Source organism: Mytilus californianus, unplaced genomic scaffold, assembly GCF_021869535.1.
Source record: "Mytilus californianus isolate M0D057914Y unplaced genomic scaffold, xbMytCali1.0.p SCAF_7, whole genome shotgun sequence".
In the NCBI taxonomy this organism is placed as follows: domain Eukaryota; kingdom Metazoa; phylum Mollusca; class Bivalvia; order Mytilida; family Mytilidae; genus Mytilus; species Mytilus californianus.
In genome coordinates this window covers 93,575,523-93,599,196 of record NW_026262723.1, presented here as the reverse complement: position 1 = coordinate 93,599,196, position 23,674 = coordinate 93,575,523, and the positions used below count along the sequence as shown (strand labels likewise).

Genomic DNA, 23,674 nt, shown 5'->3' with positions numbered 1-23,674 from the left:
GTGTTTTTTCATTACATACTGTTATAGTACAAAGTACATATATTTTACTTACTCTGTACTTGCCCAGAACGTTGTGGGTATTTTGTCTGGAGGAGGAAACACTAAATCTAAGGTGGATATACCATCTATTGCTGCATGCATCTCACACTTAGATAGCCTATTTAACTGAAACTGGATCTGAAATTAGTATAAAGATGTAAGGGTGTTATAAATAACCTATCTACCTTAAACTGGATCTGAAATTAGTATAAAGATGGTAGGTGTTATGACCTTTTTAACTGAAACTAGAACTGAAATTAGTATAAAGATGATAGGTTTGATAGCCTTTTTAACTGAAACTGGAACTGAAGTTAGTATAAAGATGTTAAGTGTTATTGCCTTTTTAACTGAAATTGGAACCTAAATTAGTATAAAGATGGTAGGCAGGTGTTACAAATATCATGATTCTAATGAAGAAAAGGAATTATTAAAACCATCTATATTGATTATCATAATTTGACAGACTGATTGTATGTATGAACATGATGTCATGTTATTTAATTACCCACACTAATTCTATACAATGTTATCTTTGGAGCATAATTATATGCAGTATTTCCTGAAATCGCAATAATTTTTGAAAAACAGTATCATCTTTCAGGATTGATATGGTTTTATTCATTCAAAATATGTGACTGGTTCAGATCATTTCATTTGAAACTTGCATCTTGATTGTCATCATGCAGTTATTTGAGTCACATTTATTTTTTTCTATTCTTGTCAACTTTTGATTGATTGATTGATTGATTGAATGTTTGTTGCTTGTTTAACATCTAGCGGCCTCAACTTTAATGATTCACATTAACAAATTCTTAATATCATTGTAACAGTCACAAATTGTTAGAATGTACTCTTACTTAACACTATTTCCATCAATTATTGAGTAAATACCCTAATAATAAATAACATTTACCTCTACTTCAATATTGTCATCGTTACTCAATCCTAAATCAGATACACATTTCTTTGATAATCGTAAAAATATAAAATCTTTTCCTTTATCTTCAACAATAACTTCATAAACCTGGAAAAGATAAATTGTCCTTTTATATATAAGTATAAGTTTAGAACAATTCTTATATTGCTTTGACAATTACAAAATAAATCATGTTTCACTTAAAATGTTTAGTTGCAAACTAATTAACAACTTAAACAAAATAGATCAGTGTCTGGTAACAGTTGACCTTCCAATTGTTGAGATAACCAAGATAAACAAAATAGATCAGTGTCTGGTAACAGATTACCTGTCCATTGTTGAGTTAACCAACTTAAACAAAATAGATCAGTGTCTGGTAACAGCTGACCATCCCATTGTTGAGTTAACCAACTTAAACCAAATAGATCAGTGTCTGGTAACAGTTGACCTTTCCATTGTTGAGTTAACCAACTTAAACCAAATAGATCAGTGTCTGGTAACAGTTGACCTTCTCATTGTTGAGTTAACCAAGATAAACAAAATAGACCAGTGTCTGGTAACAGATTACCTGTCCATTGTTGAGTTAACCAACTTAAACAAAATAGATCAGTGTCTGGTAACAGTTGACCTTCCCATTGTTGAGTTAACCAAGATAAACAAAATAGATCAGCGTCTGGTAACAGTTGACCTTCCCATTGTTGAGTTAACCAAGATAAACAAAATAGATCAGTGTCTGGTAACAGTTGACCTTCCAATTGTTGAGATAACCAAGATAAACAAAATAGATCAGTGTCTGGTAACAGATTACCTGTCCATTGTTGAGTTAACCAACTTAAACAAAATAGATCAGCGTTTGGTAACAGTTGACCTTCCCATTGTTGAGTTAACAAAGATAAAGTGTATGTCCATCTGTAAGTCCTTCTGTCCATTTGTTTGTATCGTAGTAGGTTTAAGTTGTTGTTTATGGTAGTTTACCCTGAAGTTGTGGTCACATCAACTTGAAACTTAGTACACATCTTTATTATGATGTGAACTTTTAAAAATACATGCCTCATTAGGGTTTTGATCCAGATTTTGCAGTTCACTCATCAGGTTAAAGTTTTGTTTTAACATAGTTTACCATTAATTTGTGGTCAAATCAACTAGAAATTTTGTACACATGTTCATTATAATTCCACAATTCAATGAACATGAAAATGAGAAAATGCAAGCAGTGCATGGTATGGGAATATATTTTTATTATTCTTAGTTTAGGTTTATTCAAACCCGATAGCTTTCATACATGTGTCAACAATATTTCTTAAATCTTTCTTTCACCATGGCATCTATCATTTCAATGACCAGCAGCCACAAACACATAGCAATATGATCTTACTTTTCTAAGTTCCCCTGTTGGAACTGGTGTTTTAGTAACTTCAGATAACCAAGCAACTTGAGAGTTCATTATCAATCTTCCACCAACAGAATCTTCAGACAAATTCTCTTTTAGTTGCACACGTGCAAACATTTGACCTTCATGAGCATATTTAGCCCCACCTATCAGTGATCCAGGCACCAACATGAATTTATCTACTACTTGAAGCTCAGTCTGGACATTGTACCTAAAATATATGAAACATGTATACATTCACTTAAACAATTCAAATATATCTAAATTTTAAAGGAGATATTTTGATAAAAGTATTTCAATAATTTTACAGTACGCGAGTATCAATATCAATTTGTTATCTATTTTTTCTTTATAAATTTTATCCTCTTAACAGTACCATGAATACAATATATAGCTAATGATTTGTGATTTGGTTCTATGAAAACAGGCTTTATACTGTGGATTCATTTATTTTCTTTGGTAACAATTTTTGCGGATTGAGGAAAAATAGTATTTTCGTGGATATTTGAATTCATGGTTTTGCCAAAGTCCGCATACAAGTCTACATGTGTACATATACCCACTAAATCAATGAAAATTGGTATCGCACGAAAAATAATGAATCCCCAGTAGTTTTTTTTTTACTCGATAGTAAACAGTTACTTGAAGCCATACATTGAGGGTAACAGTTTGATGTGAGGGTAGAAAAAAGAGCTGGCATCCAAGAACACAATCTATACCTGTTTTTTTATACTTTTCTTTTATTGAAAAAAGAAACATTTCATCCTGATGTAAAGGCCAATGAATTCAAGCAAGCAGTCAACAGATCACTGGCATGATATTTCTAGCTAATCAAATGCATACAAGGGGTCAACTATCATAGCTGGCCAAATAAACCAAAAACTGTTACCCTGTAACAGTCACTTCACACAGCTGATGCAGAACTCATTTTCAAAACAGTTAAAACTATTTGAACTGTTAGCAATAGTTCACTAATTATACCACTGCTATATAATTATTTGGTCATCAGGAAGATGTAGAGCAATGGATGTGAAAAGTCATCATACAATAAAGTATGCTCACATGAATGTTAATACCAAATTTTCAGGGTGCTAGGATTCATAGTTCCAGAGATAATTGTTACAAAAATTTCATTCATGGTTATTATGAGTATTAGAGCGTAGAAAAGTTATGATTAAATTCAAGTGAGATAATCAAACATCTGCCATCACAGCCAAGTTTCTTATTGACAAAAACTAAGACATAACTAAACACAACCACTGACCATCATTTTTTATTCCATTACATTAATACAAAAAAATGTTTTAAAGGTATAACAAAAGTGATAGTTAACATGGTTAATCTTAAAAAATGTTAACAAACATTTTTTTTTTTTAAATAAATTACATATTTTACCTTGCAATATTTTCCAGTTGAGCCCATTCCTCTAAATATAACATTTCATGCATCCAGATTCGGTAAGTTTCTTTTGAAGCTGGATGCATCAAGTGTTCAGCTATTCTAAATTTATCACTTTCAGGTAAACAGTATTTAGTCAACAATTTCTTCTCATCTAAAGAATAATCATTTGTCCTAAAAAAAATATTTGCAAAATTGTATTATCATATTCAGTAAGGATAAAACTCAAAAATGTCCATTACTAGTATTCTAAAATTTAAACATGATATTTATCTCTCTGCAGGTTTCATGATAATAGAGAGATAAGTAAGTTAATAATACATGAATGTGCATGTTATACTCGATGCTAAGCATCTACAATAAAATTCTTTCTTCTAACAAAGGTTCTATCATTCTATCAGGCTAAAACAGGCACATTGTAGGCATTTCATTGGTTGCTCTTTTCTCTGTTCTAGTTGTAATAATAATCATTTTTTACAATGTCAAATGTATAAATTTTTTTCTTTGGCTAAAGTTTAAACACATCCATCCAGTTGTTGTAAAAACTCAAATCTATGTGTGCTGACGTGGCATTCAACAACCATAATCAACCAATCAATCAAATGTCAACTCCTGCTAACTCTTACAAAGAAAGACAACCTATTTGTAAAATGACGTGTATAAAATATAACTAACAAAAGCTAACTTGAAGAGATGAGGTGTTTATACAGCAATGTATTAAGTATTTACCATTTCTACCACTAAATACATGAAGTATTTACCATTTCTATCTCTAAATACATGAAGTATTTACCATTTCTACCACTAAATACACGAAGTATTTACCATTTCTACCACTAAATACACGAAGTATTTACCATTTCTACCTCTAAATACACGAAGTATTTACCATTTCTACCACTAAATACATGAAGTATTTACCATTTCTACCTCTAAATACACGAAGTATTTACCATTTCTACCTCTAAATACATGAAGTATTTACCATTTCTACCACTAAATACATGAAGTATTTACCATTTCTACCTCTAAATACACGAAGTATTTACCATTTCTACCACTAAATACACGAAGTATTTACCATTTCTACCTCTAAATACACGAAGTATTTACCATTTCTACCACTAAATACACGAAGTATTTACCATTTCTATCTCTAAATACATGAAGTATTTACCATTTCTACCTCTAAATACATGAAGTATTTACCATTTCTACCACTAAATACATGAAGTATTTACCATTTCTACCTCTAAATACATGAAGTATTTACCATTTCTACCACTAAATACATGAAGTATTTACCATTTCTACCTCTAAATACATGAAGTATTTACCATTTCTACCACTAAATACATGAAGTTTTTACCATTTCTACCACTAAATACATGAAGTATTTACCATTTCTACCTCTAAATACATGAGGTATTTACCATTTCTACCACCAAATACATGAACTATTTGCCACTACATTTCAGCATGCATGAGTTGACTTGTAAGAAAACAAGAACTTTTTTAATCTTACTTATTTTCATATTCAGTTAGTTGTATATTTTCATTCGTCCATCTGCCTTGGTCAGTCATTTGAAGATCTTTTGACAACTTTTCTGTATCAGTGATAGGAGCTGATTCTATCTGCATTTCTCTACTTAACAATGGTTCCATACCAAAATCAAACACTAACGTCTGTCGAAATGTGCCATATATGTCTGTTTTGAATATTACCTGAAATATTCAGAACAAGAATGTGTCCATAGTACACGGATGCCTCACTCTCACTATCATTTTCTATGTTCATTGGACCGTGAAATTGGGGTCAAAACTCTAATTTGGCATTAAGATTAGAAAGATCATATCATAGGGAACATGTGTACTAAGTTTCAAGTTGATTGGAATTCAACTTCATCAAAAACTACCTTGACCAAAAACTTTAACCTGAAGTGGGACAGACGGATGGACGAACGAACGATCAGATGCACAGACCGAAAAAACATAATGCCCCTAGGTGGGGGCATAAAAAATGCCAAATATAATTATATAGTTAATATTGACGTTCATGCCATACTTCACAAATTACTAAAAGGTTATTTTTTTTATGACAAGAGTGCACACACTGAAATGTCTCGCCTTCTTTACTAATCATTGATATTATGTTGATAGTCCTAAATATAAAGCTTTATTAAAACTGTCACATAAACTTAACATTAACCAAGTAAACTAAACATTGACCAATGAACCATGAAAATGAGGTCAAGGTCAGATGAACCATGCTAGGCAGGCATGTACAGCTAACAATTCTTCCATACAACAAATATAGTTGACCTATTGCTTATAGTTTAAGAAAAACAGACCAAAACACAAAAACTTAACACTGAGCAATGAACCTTTAAAATGAGGTCAAGGTCAAATAAAACCTGCGTGACTGACAATTAGATCATAAAATATTTCCATACACCAAATATCGTTGAACTATTGCATATAGTATTAGAAAAAAAGACCAAAACTCAAAAACTTCACTTTGACCACTGAACCATGAAAATGAGGTCAAGGTCAGATGACACCTGCCCGCTAGACATGTACACCTTACAATTATTCCATACACCAAATATAGTAGACCTATTGCATACAGTATAAGAAAAACAGACCAAAACACAAAAACTTAACTATAACCACTGAACCTTGGAAATGAGGTCAAGGTCAGATGACACCTGCGTGACTGACAATTAGATCATAAAATATTTCCATACACCAAATATAGTTGAATTATTGCATATAGTATTAGAAAAAAAGACCAAAACTCAAAAACTTCACTTTGACCACTGAACCATGAAAATGAGGTCAAGGTCAGATGACACCTGCCCGCTAGACATGTACACCTTACAATCATTCCATACACCAAATATAGTAGACCTTTTGCATACAGTATAAGAAAAACAGACCAAAACACAAAACTTTAACTATAACCACTGAACCTTGAAAATGAGGTCAAGGTCAGATGACACCAGCCAGTTGGACATGTACACCTTACAGTCCTTCCATACACCGAATATACTAGACCTATTGCTTATAGTATCTGAGTTATGGACTTGACCACCAAAACTTAACCTTGTTCACTGATCCATGAAATGAGGTCGAGGTCAAGTGAAAACTGTCTGACGGGCATGAGGACCTTGCAAGGTACGCACATACCAAATATAGTTATCCTATTACTTATAATAAGAGAGAATTTAACATTACAAAAAATCTTAACTTTTTTTTCAAGTAGTCACTGAACCATGAAAATGAGGTCAAGGACATTGACTAACGGAAACTTCGTAACATGAAGCATCCATATACAAAGTATGAAGCATCCAGACCTTCCACCTTCTAAAATATAAAGCTTTTAAGAAGTTAGCTAACGCCGCCGCCGCCGGATCACTATCCCTATGTCGAGCTTTCTGCGACAAAAGTTGCAGGCTCGACAAAAACAGTAAGTTTTCCTGTTTAATATTTATTGTCATTTATCTATAATAAAAGAAGAGTTGTCTAAATTGCTAAATCTAGGGGATTTACTTATTCCATAGGTAAGTACAGCATTATTCTGAAACAAAAACTTGTTTCCACCTTTCCTCCTATCTAAGTGACAAATGACAGAAATGCACATGTTTGAGAGCCTATCTGTAAATGTGTGCTTTATATTTTTTGCTTAACAAAGTATATATGCTAAGAGATTTGATCCAAAAATAAAATATGAGGTGAACAACTTCATACAGTACCACATAACCCTCAAGTTTCATTCCATTCTTTTGTAGACTGTTTACATTTTGTATAGGCACATTTTTGTGACATATAGATGGTACAGTCAAGATGATTCAGTTAAGACCAAAAGCAAGAACTTGGTAGGGATGGTTTAATTTTTGACACAGGTGCTTAAAACAGAGTTCAACATGATGTCATGAAATGTAATTGGATATCCTGCAAAATAAGGCCAAAGAAAGACCACTCTTCTAAATAATGAAAGCTAGAATATTGTATTCACCATAATATCATTGAGTAAACTTGACACGTCCCATCAAACTAATTCCTATGTTACATATTCAGAACTAAGAATCCATATAAAGTGGAAACTTACCTTTATTCTATAAACATGTTCCGCTGCAGATTTATTATAATCAGGACTAACCCATTCCTGACAGTTATTTTCTATATTTTGATATTTCTGGGTTTTCTTTGGTCCCACAGATACACTGGCAATGTAAAAGTAAATTCTGTTTGTGTCATCTAACAAGGTTACTCTGTGTAGAGGTATCTGCAATGGTATAATGTTATTCGTCATATTGTATGAAATATTTCATGTAGACTTCATTACAAAAACAAAAAAAATTAACATATTTTGCAAAATCATCCAATTAACTGCATTTTACAGTTATGTTCCTTTATTACCCATGTTGTTTAATTGACAGGTAAACAAAATCTTGTTAATTCTAACTAGATACCCTTAGAATCAATCAGCTTAAGTTTGTGTAAAATTGGTCATGTGGTTTCAGGGGAGAGTTTTTGAAAAAGTTTAATACCACAGATGATGACAAAAGGATGACAAGTGATTGCAATATCTCACATGGCCTATTGGATAAACTAATGTTTTTTTAAAATTGTTCTTGATATAAAATGAAGTATATGTATTTAAAACCATGGCAATTTTCTTGAAGCCAATCCTTACTTTTCAGTCACTAAACTTCACTTTTTAACTAAAGATTTTGTATATTAAATATCAACCTACCTTGCTAGTTAGTGTAAAGGTCCAAGCATTGGTGCATTTCTTAGATGTCATACTAACTTTAAGGTCAGAGTTCAAATGGATTTTTGCATATTCAACATTTTGTACCATCTGCAAATGATAAAATACATGGTGAAAGTTTAAAATTAACAAATAAAATCTATCATCTATTTGGTTGCTTTAAATCAAGATTCATGAATGCAACTAAATATAAATGACCCAATATCTCAGTTTAATGGTTACCTTTTTCTTTTCTTTTGATAATTGAAGGAAATTTGACCAAAAAATAAGCACTGTAAATGGACACCTACTGATGATAGGGACTAACAAAGGGGAACAGAGTCTCTCCTGTTTTATGATGATGATGATGATGATGATGATGATGATGCATTACCGTGTTGCATCTTAAAAAGTATCGAAGCCTTGTTGACTTTTATAACTCCTTTGTCAAAATTGATGCAAAGTATTTGAAGAAATGGAAGACTATATGTGTCTGTGATACACAGATGCCCCTGCCTACAACCTCAAACATATATGTACTAAATATGAGCTCTGCAGGCATTACCGAAACAAGAATGTGTCCATAGTACACGGATGCCCCACTCGCACTATCATTTTCTATGTTCAGTGGACCGTGAAATTGGGATCAAAACTCCAATTTGGAATTAAAATTAGAAAGATTATATGATAGGGAACATATGTACTAAGTTTCAAGTTGATTGGATTTCAACTTCATCAAAAACTACCTTGACCAAAAACTTTTACCTGAATCGGGACAGACGGACGACGAACGGACGGATGATCGAACAAACGGACGCACATACCGAAAAACATAATGCCACTAGGTGGGGCATAAAAAAAAGACTGGACCAGTACAATTTTAAAGGGTCGCAATTCCAAGTCATTCAACAAGAACACAACAAACTTTATCTGTAAGAGATCATTACACACCATAATTTACCAAAAATCAGATCAATATCTGCAGGCATAACAAAAACAAAAAACTTCTTGATTTTAGATTGAAAGAACGGATATGAACACTAGATGCATTGGTCACTTAGTGCCAGGGAATAAAAAAATTGTGGATATCTTTTGGGGCAAAGGTTGTGGTGTGTATTTTTTCTTAGCATATTTGAGTTAATATTTTGTATAATTTGCTATTTTACTATTATATTTTTTACAGCGGTTAAGCCTGTAATATGAAAATGTATTAAACTAAAAAACTATGTTTTATGTAATAAACTGTGCAAACTGAAAAAAAATTTGGTTCCACTTTAATTTAGTTACAATGAATTTAACTTTCAAAACTACTTAACTAGGATACTACAAAGCACTCAAAATTAATCCCATTAAAGAAGTAATGTCAGTATAAATAAAATGCTCCGCGGGCCACAGCTTGATACGACCACAGAGGTCGAACCCTGAACAGTTGAGGCAAGTATGGACACTGCATTCAAACTTGATACAGCTCTGAATTTGGATTGTGATTAAATATTTGACACATCATAAGTTTCTGACACAGAATACATGTGGTTAAAGAACTGAAAATTTTGAAATTTGAATTTTACCTATTATAGTCCAATATCCCAAATCTAAATACACCATTAGATTTAGCATATCATAGAACCATAGAATTTCAATTTTTTATGAAATCAAACAAAGTTTAATTTTGGACCCTTTGGACCACAATGTGGACAAATTTGATAACAAACTCTACTTATAATTTCTATTTATTGTGCAATACAGCTCTGAATTTGGATTGTGATTATATATTTGACATAGCATAGTGTCTGACACAAAATGAATGTGGTCTTAGAACTCAAAAATTTGAAATTGGACATTTACCTATTATGGTCCAATATCCCAAATCTAAATACATGGTTAGAATCAGCATATCAAAAAACCATAAGAATTAAATTTTGGATGAAATCAAACAAAGTTTAATTTTGGACCCTTTGGACCTCAGTGTGGACCAATTTGATAATAGATCCCAAATCTATATACATGGTTAGAATCAGCATATCAAAGAACCCTAAGAACTTAATTTGTGATGAAATCAAACAAAATTTCATTTTGGACCCTTTGGACATCAATGTGGACCAATTTGATAACAGGGCCCAAAATCCAAAATCTAAATACACAGTTAGATTTAGCATATCAAAAAACCTCATATATTCAATTTTTGTTGAAATCAAACAATGTTTAATTTTGGACACCGATTTGGATCAACTTGAAAGTTGGGCCCAAAATCAAAAATCTTAAAAAAAATGGTTAGATTCAGCAAATCAAAGAACCTCATACATTCAATTTTTGTTGAAATCAATCAAAGTTTAATTTTTAACCATAATTTGAACCAACTTGAGAACTGGGTCCAAAATCAAAAATGTAAATACATGTTTAGATTCAGATATCAAAGAGCCCCAAGAATTCACAATTTTTGTTAAAATCGAACAAAATTTTAATTATAGACCCTTTTGACTTTAATGTAGACCAATTTTAAAACCGGTCCCAAAAAATCAAAAATTTAAATACACAGATCGATTCAGCATATCAAAGAACCCCAAGAATTCATTTTTTTTTTTAAATGACACAAAGTTTCATTTTTGACCTTTTTGACCTTAATGTGGACCAATTTGAAGACAGTCCCCAAAATTAAAAATCTAAATACACAGTTGATTCATCATATCAAAGAACACCAATAATTCAATTTTTGATGAAATCAAACAAAGTTTAATTTTGGACCCTTTAAACCTTAATCATGTTAATATGGACCAATTCAAAAACAGGGCCCAAAAACCCAAATACTTAATACACCGTTAGATTCAGAATATTAAAGAACCCCAAGAATTCAAGACTTTGAAATAAACCCCTGTAAAATCGGTCAAGAAATAATCAATTTATACAAAGTATTACACAAGTATTGTTTTTGGCCTCTTTTTCCTAAACGGTTAGGGTCATAACCCCCAAAAATCAATCCCAACATTCCTTTTGAGGTATAGAACCTTGCGGTAAAATTTCATAGAGATCCATACACATATACACAAGTTATTGTCATGAAACAAGAAAAATGCTTGTGTTTGGCCCCTAATTCCTAAACAGCTAGGACAATATCCTCATCATCAATCCCAACCGTCCTATTGTGGTATGGAACCTTGTGCTACAATTTCATAGAGATCCATACACTTATACTCAAGTTATTGTCTGGTAACCAAAATGTCTTCGGACGACAACGCAGACATCACCATAACATTATACGAACGCAAAAATTTTGGGGTCATATAAAAATCCTTAACTAGAAATGCCTACCAGTGACTTTGGATTATCCATATTAACAAGCTTTTCCATCAGCTGTTCAGCATATGTAGTACCATGTAGATGTTTTTCTCTAGCAATCTTCATCTGTTCTTTCTTGTACTTGAATCTTTCTTTCCATTCTTCCAGTTCTTCAGTTGAATGGGCCTGAGTACATTTTTCACCAAGATGGCATTTGGTAGTCTCCACAAAACTTCTACATAATGTATATTCCTCACTGGAAAGACCTCTCGGAGGATAGCGATATCTCCACCGTCCATCTTCATCTGATGTTATCTTTTTCTTATGTAAGTCACTTCTACAGTGAGTTTCTAGTTCTGCTTCTGAGGTAAATTTCATGTCACAGAAGTCACACCAACAAGGTAGCTCTACAATTAAAGTATTTACCATTATTTTGTTTCAAGCTTGTATTATACCATTTATTTAATGGTCCTGTATATCAGATTAAGCTTACAACATAAAAGTTGAACTTTAATAAAAATTACACTAACAAGATGTTACTTTAAAACTCTTACTCATGTTTTATTTTTTCATTGTTCTATATTCATAAAATCAAGAAAATCAATGACATGCTATGTAAATAAGTTCATTCTTAATGTTTTAGTAACTTTATGTAAACTGTTTATGGAAATATATTCTTGTCAATTATAAAAAAAAAACAATACTATTTCAACAGAAAGTTTAGTTCTGGTAAAATCATTCAGAAACTTGTGTTCTGGTAACACTTAATGCCTTTAGCTTAGATTTGACATAAAAAGAGTAAAAAATAGTTGTTCAGAAACTCAAATGAAGTACCTTACTGAAGATCAAGGAACAGCAAATGGACAATGTGAAATATTTAAGACAATGTAGACTAAAGTCTGCTGGCAGTTTAAGTCGAATGAAGGGAAACATAAAAATTGCCTAAATTTCAGTCTATAAATTGCTGCTGTCATCTTGATCTTTGACCTAGTAACCAAAAATTCAATTGGATTCTTTTTTATTCCAAGGTGCATTATCCACCAAAGATAGGTAAAGATCTGATTCTTGGCTCAAAGCATATTGTCCTGGAACTAATCTTTCCTGAAATTTTCAGTCTATTTGTATGTACTGTGAATTAGACTTTTGACCAACTGACTCAAAAATGAACAAAAGTTTTGATTTTCCCAAAGTGGCACCCTCCAGCTAAGTTTGGGGAACATTGGACATATGGTTCAAAAGTTAATATCCATAAACCAAAATCCCCCATTTAAGTCTATAAATTGCTGCAGTGACCTTGACCATTGGCCTAGTGACCTCAAAATCAAGTCATCACATGACTCATGAGTCATGAGGCATTATTAAATCAGTTTGGTGAAAGTTGAACATCCATGTATGGTTATTCAAAAGATAAAATCTTGCAACCATTATTTTCCCTTCCCCAATTTTCAGTAAATCAATAGATGCTGTGACCTTGATTTTTTAACCTTTTGATCCCAAATCAATTGAGGTCTTCCCCCCCATGGGGCATAATCCCTTCTAAAGACTAACTGACCTGTTGGTCAGACATCATTTTTGCTATGCACTTTACATGTTGTCTTCTGAAGACTTCCTTACCTGTTGATCTGACATAATTGCTAGGCACTTTATATGTTGTCTTCTGACGATTACCTTACCTGTTGGTCTGACATCATTATTGCTAGGCACTTTATCAGGAGATACACTCCTCCTTTCTTCACTATTCAATAAAGGAGATATATCTTCTGATGGACCTGCTTGTTCTTCCAAATCATCCTCATCTGAATCCTGCCATAAATATATTACTAATTGTTAGGAACAGTATTCATTAAAACTATTTATAATGCTAAATAAAATAATTTAAAAAATAAGTAATCCAGTGTACAAAATTAACTGTAAACACACACACACAGGTCTCATCTGCCAGCAATTTATGTCATAAATGTCTGTTCTCTATGATGCAATCAAGTGACCTTGAATTTAATCTATATCATCGAAACTAAGTTTTTAATCATGGATGGTGATTACATCAAATTTGGAATGTAAGGCAATTTTAATATCCTATGTCATATTGTGACCTTGATCTAGAAATAGAACAGGATTCAAGCTTTATCTATGGTCAAGAATTTGATATTTGATAACAGTTGGATAAAGTATTGTACCTCTATGATGCCATACAATTGTTCCAAGCAGACACAACCAACATACAAGGGTAACAATTGCAGTCTGCGCCAAAAACTTTTTCATCTACTAGTGTGGAACCTAAATATCAAAACTTGAAAATTTTCACTAGTCCGAATCAATATTTACTGGTCTGGGGCATCGGACTAGTGGCTAACGGTGCAGACTGCAATTGTTGGCAATAGCTTACATGGCCAAAACAGATTTTTTTCTGTCAAAGCCAATTTTCATAAAGCATCTGACAATGTCAGACATGCATTAATATGATTTTTAAAACTGGCACTTAGTTTATTAGTAAGTCGATTACATTCTCTTTTTGTCCATCATTTTTTTTAATACATATTATCTGGACCCATGGTCAGGTACAATGCCCACCAATATGGTAGAGTCTGATTTTTTGGAAAACTTTATGTGTTGTTATGACACACATGTGACTGCCTGCAGCCTTATCACAACAAATAAGCCTTAAATATACTAGTATATTATTATAATGCCTTCAGGAAAGAGAATAGGCAGTTTCTGCATTTCTACTGCTACATCATTTACAATATTTACTATGAAAGGTTTTTTACAACCATAAACTGAAAAACAAACCCAGTAAAAATGACTTAAAGGCAATAAAAAAAAACAGTACCTTAATTCAAAATACAAAAACATATTTTCAAGACAAATCAATAACTTACATCTATTATCATCTTTTCCTTTACTACAAAGATTTTTCTAATTTATCTTTTTTTAAATAAAGTTATTAATTAATTGTTAGAAACTTTACCCCATCTTGTAAGGCCTGTATAACAACTTGTAATCTTTTAACTTCTTTAGCTGCTAGAGCACTCTGAAACGAAATTAATTTATATAAAAAAAAAAATATAAATCATGTTAAAATGCACTTTTGAATATATCTTATTTCCAATACAACAATATATAGATTCTGTAAATAGCTTTAAGAAAGCTTTTCTAAAACAAGAGTGTACACGCTGAAATGTCTCACATTTTTTAATGACCATTGATTTTATGTCTTAAAGAGAAAGGTTTTACTATAACCATAACAGAAACTTAACATTTAAAAAAATCTATAACAATGAGGTCAAGGTCAGATAAATTGTGTCAGACAGACATATACACCTTACAATTTTTTTATACACCAAATATAGTTGACCTATTGCATATGCTAATTGAAAAACAGACAAAAATACAAAAACTTAACATTGAAATGAACCATAAATATGAGGTCAAGGCCAGAGGATACCTGCCAGACAGACATGTGCACCTTACAATTATTCCATACACCAAATATAGCTGACCTATTGCTATTAGTAATTGAAAAACAGACCAAAACACAAAAACTTAATATTGACCATTGAACAATAAAAATGAGGTCAAAGTTAGATTATACCTTCCAGACAGACATGTACACCTTTCAATCATTCCATACACCAAATATAGTTGACCTATTGCATTTAGTACTTGAAAAACAGACAAAAACACAAAAACTTAACATTGACCAATGAACCATGAAAATGAGGTCAAGGTCAGATGATACCTACCAGTACGACATGTTCACCTTACAACCTTTCCATAAAACAAATATAGTAGACCTATTGCTTATAGTACTTGAAAAACAGATAAAAACACAAAAAAACTTAACATTGACCAATGAACCATGATAGTGAGGTCGTGGTTACATGATAACTGCTAGACTTACATGTACCCATTACAATCATTCCATACACCAAATATAGTTGACCTACTGCTTATAGTATTTGAGAAACGGACCTAATCACATAACTTTAACCTTGATCACTGATACATTAAATGAGGTTGAGGTCAGGTGAACTCTGTCTGACAGACATGTAGACGGTGTAAGGAACCCATATACCAAATATAGTTATCCTATTACTCATAATAAGTGATGAGAAATTCACATGACAAAAAAAAAAATTTTCAAGCAGTAGCTGAACCAAGAAAATGAGGTCAGGGACAATGGACATATGATTGACGGAAACTTCGTAACCTATGGTATCTGCATACAAGATATGAAGCATCCAGGTCTTCTACCTTCTGAAATCTAAAGCTTTATACAAATATTTTACGCCCCCGCCGCATAGTAATACCTATGTCTCGCATACTGCGACTTTCGTCGCAGGCCAGACAATTATGTCGTGAATGCCAACCTATCAAGCTCTGCATTTTCCAAGTTAAAAAGGGCATAAATCTAGAACGGTGAATGAGTCACTGCCCAAATTCGAAATATGTCTGCATTTTGTAGTTTTAAGCATTTTGAATGAGTTTCATAAAATTTGGATGAGGAAAACCTAAGTTAGAGTGCAGAAACGAAAAAATTTGCAATTTTTGAAGTTATAAAGGGACATAACTCTAGAACAATAAGTGACTTGCTCCTCAAATTCAAACTCTGTCTGCAAGTTTTGGTTCTTAACATTGTGTATGAGTTTCATAAAATTTGCATGAGGCAAACTTGAGATAGAGTGCGGAAACGAAAAAATTAACAATTTTCCATATTATAAAGGGACATAACTCTAGAATGGTAAGTGACTCCCTGCCCAAATTCATACTCTGTCTGTGAGTTTTGATTCTTAGCATTGTGTAGGAGTTTCATAAATTTTGCATGAGGTAAACTTAAGTTAATGTGTGGAAAGGAAAATTGGACGGACGGAAGGTCAAGGGTAACACTTAATGTCCCCTTCACCTATGGCGGTGGGAATAAAAAAAGATATATTATAAAATAATAACAGACATGCTAAATGCCAAGTGATAATTCTAGTACTCTGAATTAGATGTGTTTGTGTGTTCAAATATGTTTTTAAACAATAGCAAACTTTCAGTTCAGAGATAAAATGGAAGTATTGTGTGATTTACTCTTACCTGATATGGTCTAGATAGGTAAAGGGTAGGTATAGGTAGGTCTGTACCAAGTCAGGTTATCTGAACCATGTGTTTATTGTTGTTGTTTTTGTTTGTGCTACTATTTCTAGACAGGTTTTTTGTATGGTCTGTTGTACTGTTCAATATTTTTTGGTAATTCCTGTTATCTTCATATGTTTTATTAAGTAATTGGGATTTTTTCTGGTCGAGCTGAATTTAACCTTTTTAAAAACACACATATTTATTTTAAGAATCAATTATCATCCATAAAGGTGTATATATACCTGTGGTTGATCCTCAAACCATTGTTTTGCTATAGTATATGCATGATCAAAGTCCCCCTGATGGCACAGAATCTTGATCTTCCTCTCTTTTAACTTCTCATGTTCTCCAAATGTTTGAATTGCTTAAAATCAATACATTAAAATATAATTACCGTGTCTATATAAACACATTTAACTGAAACATATAAATTATTCATCAAACATTACAATATTGTATTGATATCTGTCTTTTGATATGTTGCACTAAATAAAACAAATGATATAAATACACATTACCTTTGTGGTTATGAAATCAAATAATTTATTTTAAAAAAATAATTCCTAAACCAAGGGGGTAGGTATTATGAAAATCAAAATAATTTCCTCATTAGTTTGTTTTGCTTAAGACAAATCTCATTAATCAGCCAGACACCATTTATCTAAGCATAACTTCTGAGCTGTATGAGACATCCTGCTGAAAATCAATTCGATTTTCATTGATTGAATAGAAATATTAATGTTAAAGTAAAGTAAAAGACTTTTCAATAATTTATGACTATTTTCCAGAAAAAAAAATACTGAAATACTGTGTATATAGGTATTTCCAATTCCTTCTCCCGCCCTACCCCAAATCAATAACAGTTAAAAATTATCATAGTCCACATTTAAAAAAAAAAATAAAGATATTTTCCCAAGTATTTCAAGACAAGCTGCCACCTTAAAACTCATCCCAGATATTTATATTTGTACAGTGAAAATGGACAAAGAAACTGGGCGTAAAAATTACATTTATAGCCTCTGAAATTTTAACATGTTTAATGCTTTTTATATAAAGAAACATTCTCTTCTAAATAGCAGAAGGCTATGTAGCTAAGTCAATCTATGTAGCAACAGTAACTGTCTTCTATTAGTTTATTTATTTCTGACACATATGGCTGTTGTTTGTCTCTTTTGAAGTTTTAACATTTGGCATAGCAGGTTTGTTAATACTTACTTTATATTATTCGTCCTTGCTGATGACTTTTTTGCAAGTGACCTGTAAATGTTTTCCTTAGGTTTGTGTCGAATAGTTGTCTCATTGGCAATCATACAAATCTCTTGACTTACCAGTATATTGAATACTATAAAAAAAACTTACCAGATTCACATTCTGCTAATGCAAGGGTGTATTTTTTCTAAAAATAAAGAATATTACTCACATGTATACATAGAGTTTTCTCAACACATAAATTTACATATGTACATATTTTTCCAAGGTTAAATTCTCCAGATTGAATCAATAGAAATTGTGCTGTGGATGAATTTATTTTCCGTGATGACTTCCTTCCAAACTCTCTATTTCACAATGAACAGTTGATCAGAAAATGATACATGTTTACTACATCATACAAACCAGTTTATAAACTGTACACTTCATTTTATAAGGAAGTACTTCAGGTTTTTCCTATTATCAATAAAAATCTTACTTAAAATAATATGTGAAATTGAAAGCTTGCATATTTAATTGCAATAAATTTGCACTAATTATAATCATCAGTCAAGGGTGAAACCTTGTGTTTTAACTTCTGTGTACATGCACCAAGGTATTATAAATATATAGTTTGTACAATTGATATATTTAAGGTTTTATCTTAATTCAGGTTATAAATAAATAGCTGATGTAAACTGCTTTCATCAAATTCTTGAAACATTTTTTCTTAATTATATAATGTAATATTCTATGCAAAATTGAGATGACTGGAATGGATGATAATACAAAGGAATACACAATATGAATCATAAGTACTTTTTTAAAAATTATTTGTTGTTAAGAATACTGGTGTCGTAAAAACAGCACCTTCTCTCACTTAGTGAAATTTGTCCATAGTTTCCTTTGTTACCAGTACTTGTACCAAAATTATTGTACTTAGTACTGAAAATGTGTCCCTTATAACATCATGAGCATGTATTACAGAAATATATATTCCATATATTTTTTATGGATAAATCTAAATATGACTCTTCCAAAATAGCATCCTACCCTCTCCATTCTTTATCAGTGTGGTGTGCAAGAGATATGTTATCAACCTTTAAATAAAATGCTTAATTGCACAAAAGTATTATCTGTGGACTTTTACTTTGAATTCCATACAAAATACCATGCCTAAAAGTTCATAATTTGATTGATAAATTTCCTTTATGCAGGAAACTTTACTCAGATTTTGGACAGCATTTATTATCTTTGGAAGCTTCAGAGTGCCAAGGTTATCTTTCATTCAAAAGGAAATTAAATTGGGGCTTCTTATTGCTTTTGACAAAGGGAATCATTTGGGGACACAAATTATACCTACATATATAACAACTTTCATTGAAATCCAAGCAAGATCAGAATGTTTCTCAAAATTAGTCATTTTTTTAAAAATAAAAAACTCAATTTTTACCACAAATTTGACATGGGAAGTATTGATCAATTTGGAATGCATAATATACAGATACAGCATCTTTTGTTGAAAGCATTACACAATTTAAGAACCTTTAAGGAGCAAGCTAACATACCCCACACCTTCAATAGGGGAAAAAGCTTATAGATACCTAATGGCATAGTTTTTTCTTTTTTACTTTAAGGCATCATCAGTCTTTTCTGTTATGATTTTAGATAGAAATTTTGTCTAAAACAAATCTATTATTAGACCAACTTGGATTTTCCACTTATTATATACTGAGTGCCAATAGAAATGCAACACATTATTTTTTATGTTATTAATGAATTATAACAGTTTAAAATTGAAATGATTTTAACGACACAAAATTGTAAATTTCTCTGGAATCGCCAACACTTCTTTAGATTTTGAAGACAAAACAAGCATACTGAGAGTATTGCATGGCAATACATAGTCCCCTACCAGTAAACAATTCATTGTATTGGAACAAAATCCTAACTTGATCTATAACTTGTCATGGTGTAAACTATGTAACAAATATCAAGTCAATATCTTCAAGCATGACGAAAACAAAAATGTGTCCATAGAACATGGATGCCCCACTCGCACTATCATTTTCTATGTTCAGTGGACCGTGAAATTTGGGTCAAAACTCTAATTTGGCATTAAATTAGAAAAATCATATCATAGGGAACATGTTTACTAAGTTTCAAGTTGATTGGACTTCAACTTCATCAAAAACTCTTGACCAAAAACTTTAACCTGAAGTCAGACAGAAAACGAACAGACTGACGAACGGACGCACAGACAGAAAAACATAATGCCCCTAAGTGGGGAAAACTGATTATTTGAGTGAATTTTCAATTGTCCAAGGACCATAACTCTGAACAAAATCATCAGACCAGAACAAAATTTGAACTTGATCTGTAACTTGTCATGATAAAACAATACACCAAATTCAAATGTCAAATCAATATCTTCAAGCACGAAGAAAAAAAGTGTGGAAAACTGATTTGCTGGACTGACGGATGGACAGAAGACAGACAGACAGATGGACAGAGTGCAAACCTAAAGTCCCCTTCGACTTCCTCGGTAGGGGACTAATAAAAAACAGGAATTTAATACTAAATAACGAGTGATTCCAGATTCATTTACAGGATTCATTCTGTTTATCAAATGACAAGAAATCATCGTATTTTTTTATTTTAATACCTATAAAAGTGTTTAAATATAACTGCCCAATATCCAAAAAAGTAATACAAGGTTAGAACCCCCAAAAATAAGACTTTAAATTAATCCCACTGAAATAAAAAGATTTATAGAATAGCTAATTTAAGAATTAAAATATAGAAAAATATTCAACGAGTGACCGAACAACACATTAATTCACGAATGCACGTAGCGCATGAGTTAATTATCAGTGTTGTTCGGCCACGAGTTGAATATTTTTCGATATTTGAATACTTGGAAGAGTTATCTTTTTATTACATTGACAATTGGTTTTTTAATGGAATTAAAGTAGAAAATGTAAGGAACTATATCTTTTTCTACGCATTCACAATTTGCTGTGACAGGACGTCATCGACAACGTCTTGACAACACCTATTGTTGTATGACGTCAGAGGAGTGAAATAATTATTTATGTGAAATTATCGGTTTTTATTTCACTGGGAAATCAAGGTAATTTATTGCAACCAATGTAATAATTGTATTTATTTTCAATTGAAGATTTCTTGCTATTGCGCAATACTGTATAACTGAAGATTTCTTGCTATTGCGCAATACTGTGCAATTGAAGATTTCTTGCTATTGCGCAATACTGTGCAATTGAAGATTTCTTGCTATTGCGCAATACTGTGCAATTAGAGATTTCTTGCTATTGCGCAATACTGCAATTGGAGATTTTTTGCTATTGGGCAATACTGTGCAATTGAAGATTTCTTGCTATTGCGCAATACTGTGCAATTGAAAATTTCTTGCTTTTGCCCAATACAGTGCAATTGAAGATTTCTTGCTATTGGGCAATACTGTGCTATTGTGCAATTAAAGATTACTAGCACAATGCTGTGCAATTGAAGATTTCTTGCTATTGCCCTATACTGTGCTATTGCGCAATCCTGTGCAATTGAAGATTTCTTGCTATTGCGCAATACTGTGCAATCATTTGAAATTTCAAAAATTTTGAATAAAAAAAAATATGAACCCCCAAAAAAAATCCCCCCAAACTTTTTGAACCCCCTCCCCCTTGGAGTAATTACCTCCAAATTAATCCCAGCCTTCCCTTTGTGGTATGGAACCTTGTAGTACAATTTTTGAGAGATCCATACACTTAAACACAAGTTACTCTCTGGAAACTAGAAAAATGCTTGTTTTTGGCCCCTTTTTTGCCCTTAATTCCTGAACCATTGGGGTAATTACCCCCAAACTCAATCCCAGCCTTCCCTTTGTGATATGGAACCTTGTGGTACAATTTCTGAGAGATCTATACACTAACACACACGTTATTGTCCGGAAACTACAAAAATGCTTGTTTTTGGCCCCTAATTCCTAAACTGTTGGTACCATAACCCCCAAAATCAATCCCAACCTTCCTTTTGACGTATTGAACCTTCTGGTACAATTTCTTAGAGATCCATTCACTTAAACTAAAGTTGTTGTCCTGAAACCAAATGTCTCTTCGGACGACACCATAGCATTATACGACGCAAAATTTTTTTGCGGCTGTATAGAAATAATTGGTCAGCACTGATTTTCGAACTTGTCCAAGACATTGCTGATATGAAGCTATGATATAAGTTTCATAAAAATCTGGCACGACTTGTACACATGAGAGCACTAACAATGCAATTTTCCATATAGTTAATATTTCCAAGGGGTATAACTCGTTTAATAAAATGCTCCGCAGGGCGCAGCTTGATACGACCGCAGAGGTCGAACCCTGAACAGTTGGGGCAAGTATGGACACAACATTCAAGCTTGATACAGCTCTGAATTTGGATTGTGATTAAATATTTGACACAGCATAGGTTTCTGACACAGAATGAATGTGGTCTAAGAACTTAAAAATTTTAAATTGGACATTCACCTATTATGGTCCAATATCCAAAATCTAAATACATGGTTAGATTCAGCATATCAAAGAACCCCAAGAATTCAATTTTTGATGAAATCAAACAAAGTTTAATTTTGGACCCTTTTGACCTCAATGTGGACAAAGTTGATAACGGGGCCCAAAAATCTAAATACATGGTTAGATTCAGCATATCAAAGAACCCCATATATTCAATTTTTGTTGAAATCAAACAAAGTTTAATTTTGGAACCCGATTTGGACCAACTTGAAAACTGGGCCCATAATCAAAAATCTAAATACATCTTTAGATTCAGCATATCAAAGAACACTAAAAATTCAATTTTTGTTAAAATCAAAGAATCTAAATACACGGTTAGATTCGGCATATCAAAGAACCCCAATAATGAAATTTTTGATGAAATCAAACAAAGTTAAATTTTGGACCCTTTGGACCTCAATGTGGACCAATTTAAAAACGGGGCCCAAAATCCAAAAACTTAATACACGGTTAGATTCAGCATATTAAAGAACCCCAAGAATTCAAGAATAAAACCCCATTGAAATTGATCAAGCAATAAGCAATTTATAAGAAGTATCTTCTTTTGCACAATACTGTGCAATTGAATATTTCTTGCTATTGCGCAATACTGTACAATTGACAATTTCTTGCTATTGCGCAATATTGTGCTATTGGATATTTCTTGCTATTGCGCAATACTGTGCAATTGAAGATTTCTTGCTATTGCGCAATACTGTGCAATTGAAGATTTCTTGCTATTGTGCAATACTGTGCAATTGAAAATTTCTTGCTATTGCACAATACTTATTATATAAAAATTTACACATCCTGTTTGGTGTGTATCTCCTACCATATCATTATTATTTGCTTTTAAATATAAAACAGAAATAAACAACTTAAAATGGAAAATTTTAAAGAAAAAAAAAAGGAAAAAAGAAAAAAAAAGAAAGAAAAAAAATCACCCCCCCCCAAAATTTTTTGAACCCCCTTATGATTCATCACCACCAAACTCAATCCCAGCCTTCCCTTTGTGGTATGGTACCTTGCAG

The 23,674-nt window shown here is 32.2% G+C and overlaps 1 protein-coding gene and 1 long non-coding RNA gene across 4 annotated transcripts in view; both read right to left on the bottom strand.

Annotated features, from left to right (window-relative positions):
• The window catches only part of LOC127708642 (probable helicase with zinc finger domain), a 46,949-nt gene that overhangs the window by 14,717 nt on the left and 8,558 nt on the right, over positions 1-23,674 (bottom strand). The window contains exons 3-14 of the mRNA XM_052213683.1: positions 18,253-18,289; positions 17,136-17,257; positions 14,741-14,803; positions 13,446-13,575; positions 11,806-12,179; positions 8,503-8,610; positions 7,855-8,031; positions 5,269-5,468; positions 3,741-3,917; positions 2,331-2,556; positions 953-1,063; positions 53-177 (exon numbers count right to left, since the gene is read on the bottom strand). Of these exons, the coding sequence (XP_052069643.1) occupies positions 53-177; positions 953-1,063; positions 2,331-2,556; positions 3,741-3,917; positions 5,269-5,468; positions 7,855-8,031; positions 8,503-8,610; positions 11,806-12,179; positions 13,446-13,575; positions 14,741-14,803; positions 17,136-17,257; positions 18,253-18,289 (1,850 nt within the window). The remainder of the gene's footprint in view (positions 1-52; positions 178-952; positions 1,064-2,330; positions 2,557-3,740; positions 3,918-5,268; positions 5,469-7,854; positions 8,032-8,502; positions 8,611-11,805; positions 12,180-13,445; positions 13,576-14,740; positions 14,804-17,135; positions 17,258-18,252; positions 18,290-23,674) is intronic.
• Positions 4,548-5,259, bottom strand: LOC127708761 (uncharacterized). Of its 3 annotated transcripts, none has more exons than XR_007985367.1 (4): positions 5,122-5,259; positions 4,930-5,057; positions 4,706-4,769; positions 4,548-4,673 (listed from the first exon to the last, which is right to left on the bottom strand). It is a non-coding gene; the product is annotated as an uncharacterized LOC127708761 (long non-coding RNA). The 3 variants fall into 3 exon arrangements; XR_007985369.1 differs by having other exon boundaries at positions 4,962-5,057; XR_007985368.1 differs by lacking the exon at positions 5,122-5,259 and having other exon boundaries at positions 4,962-5,099.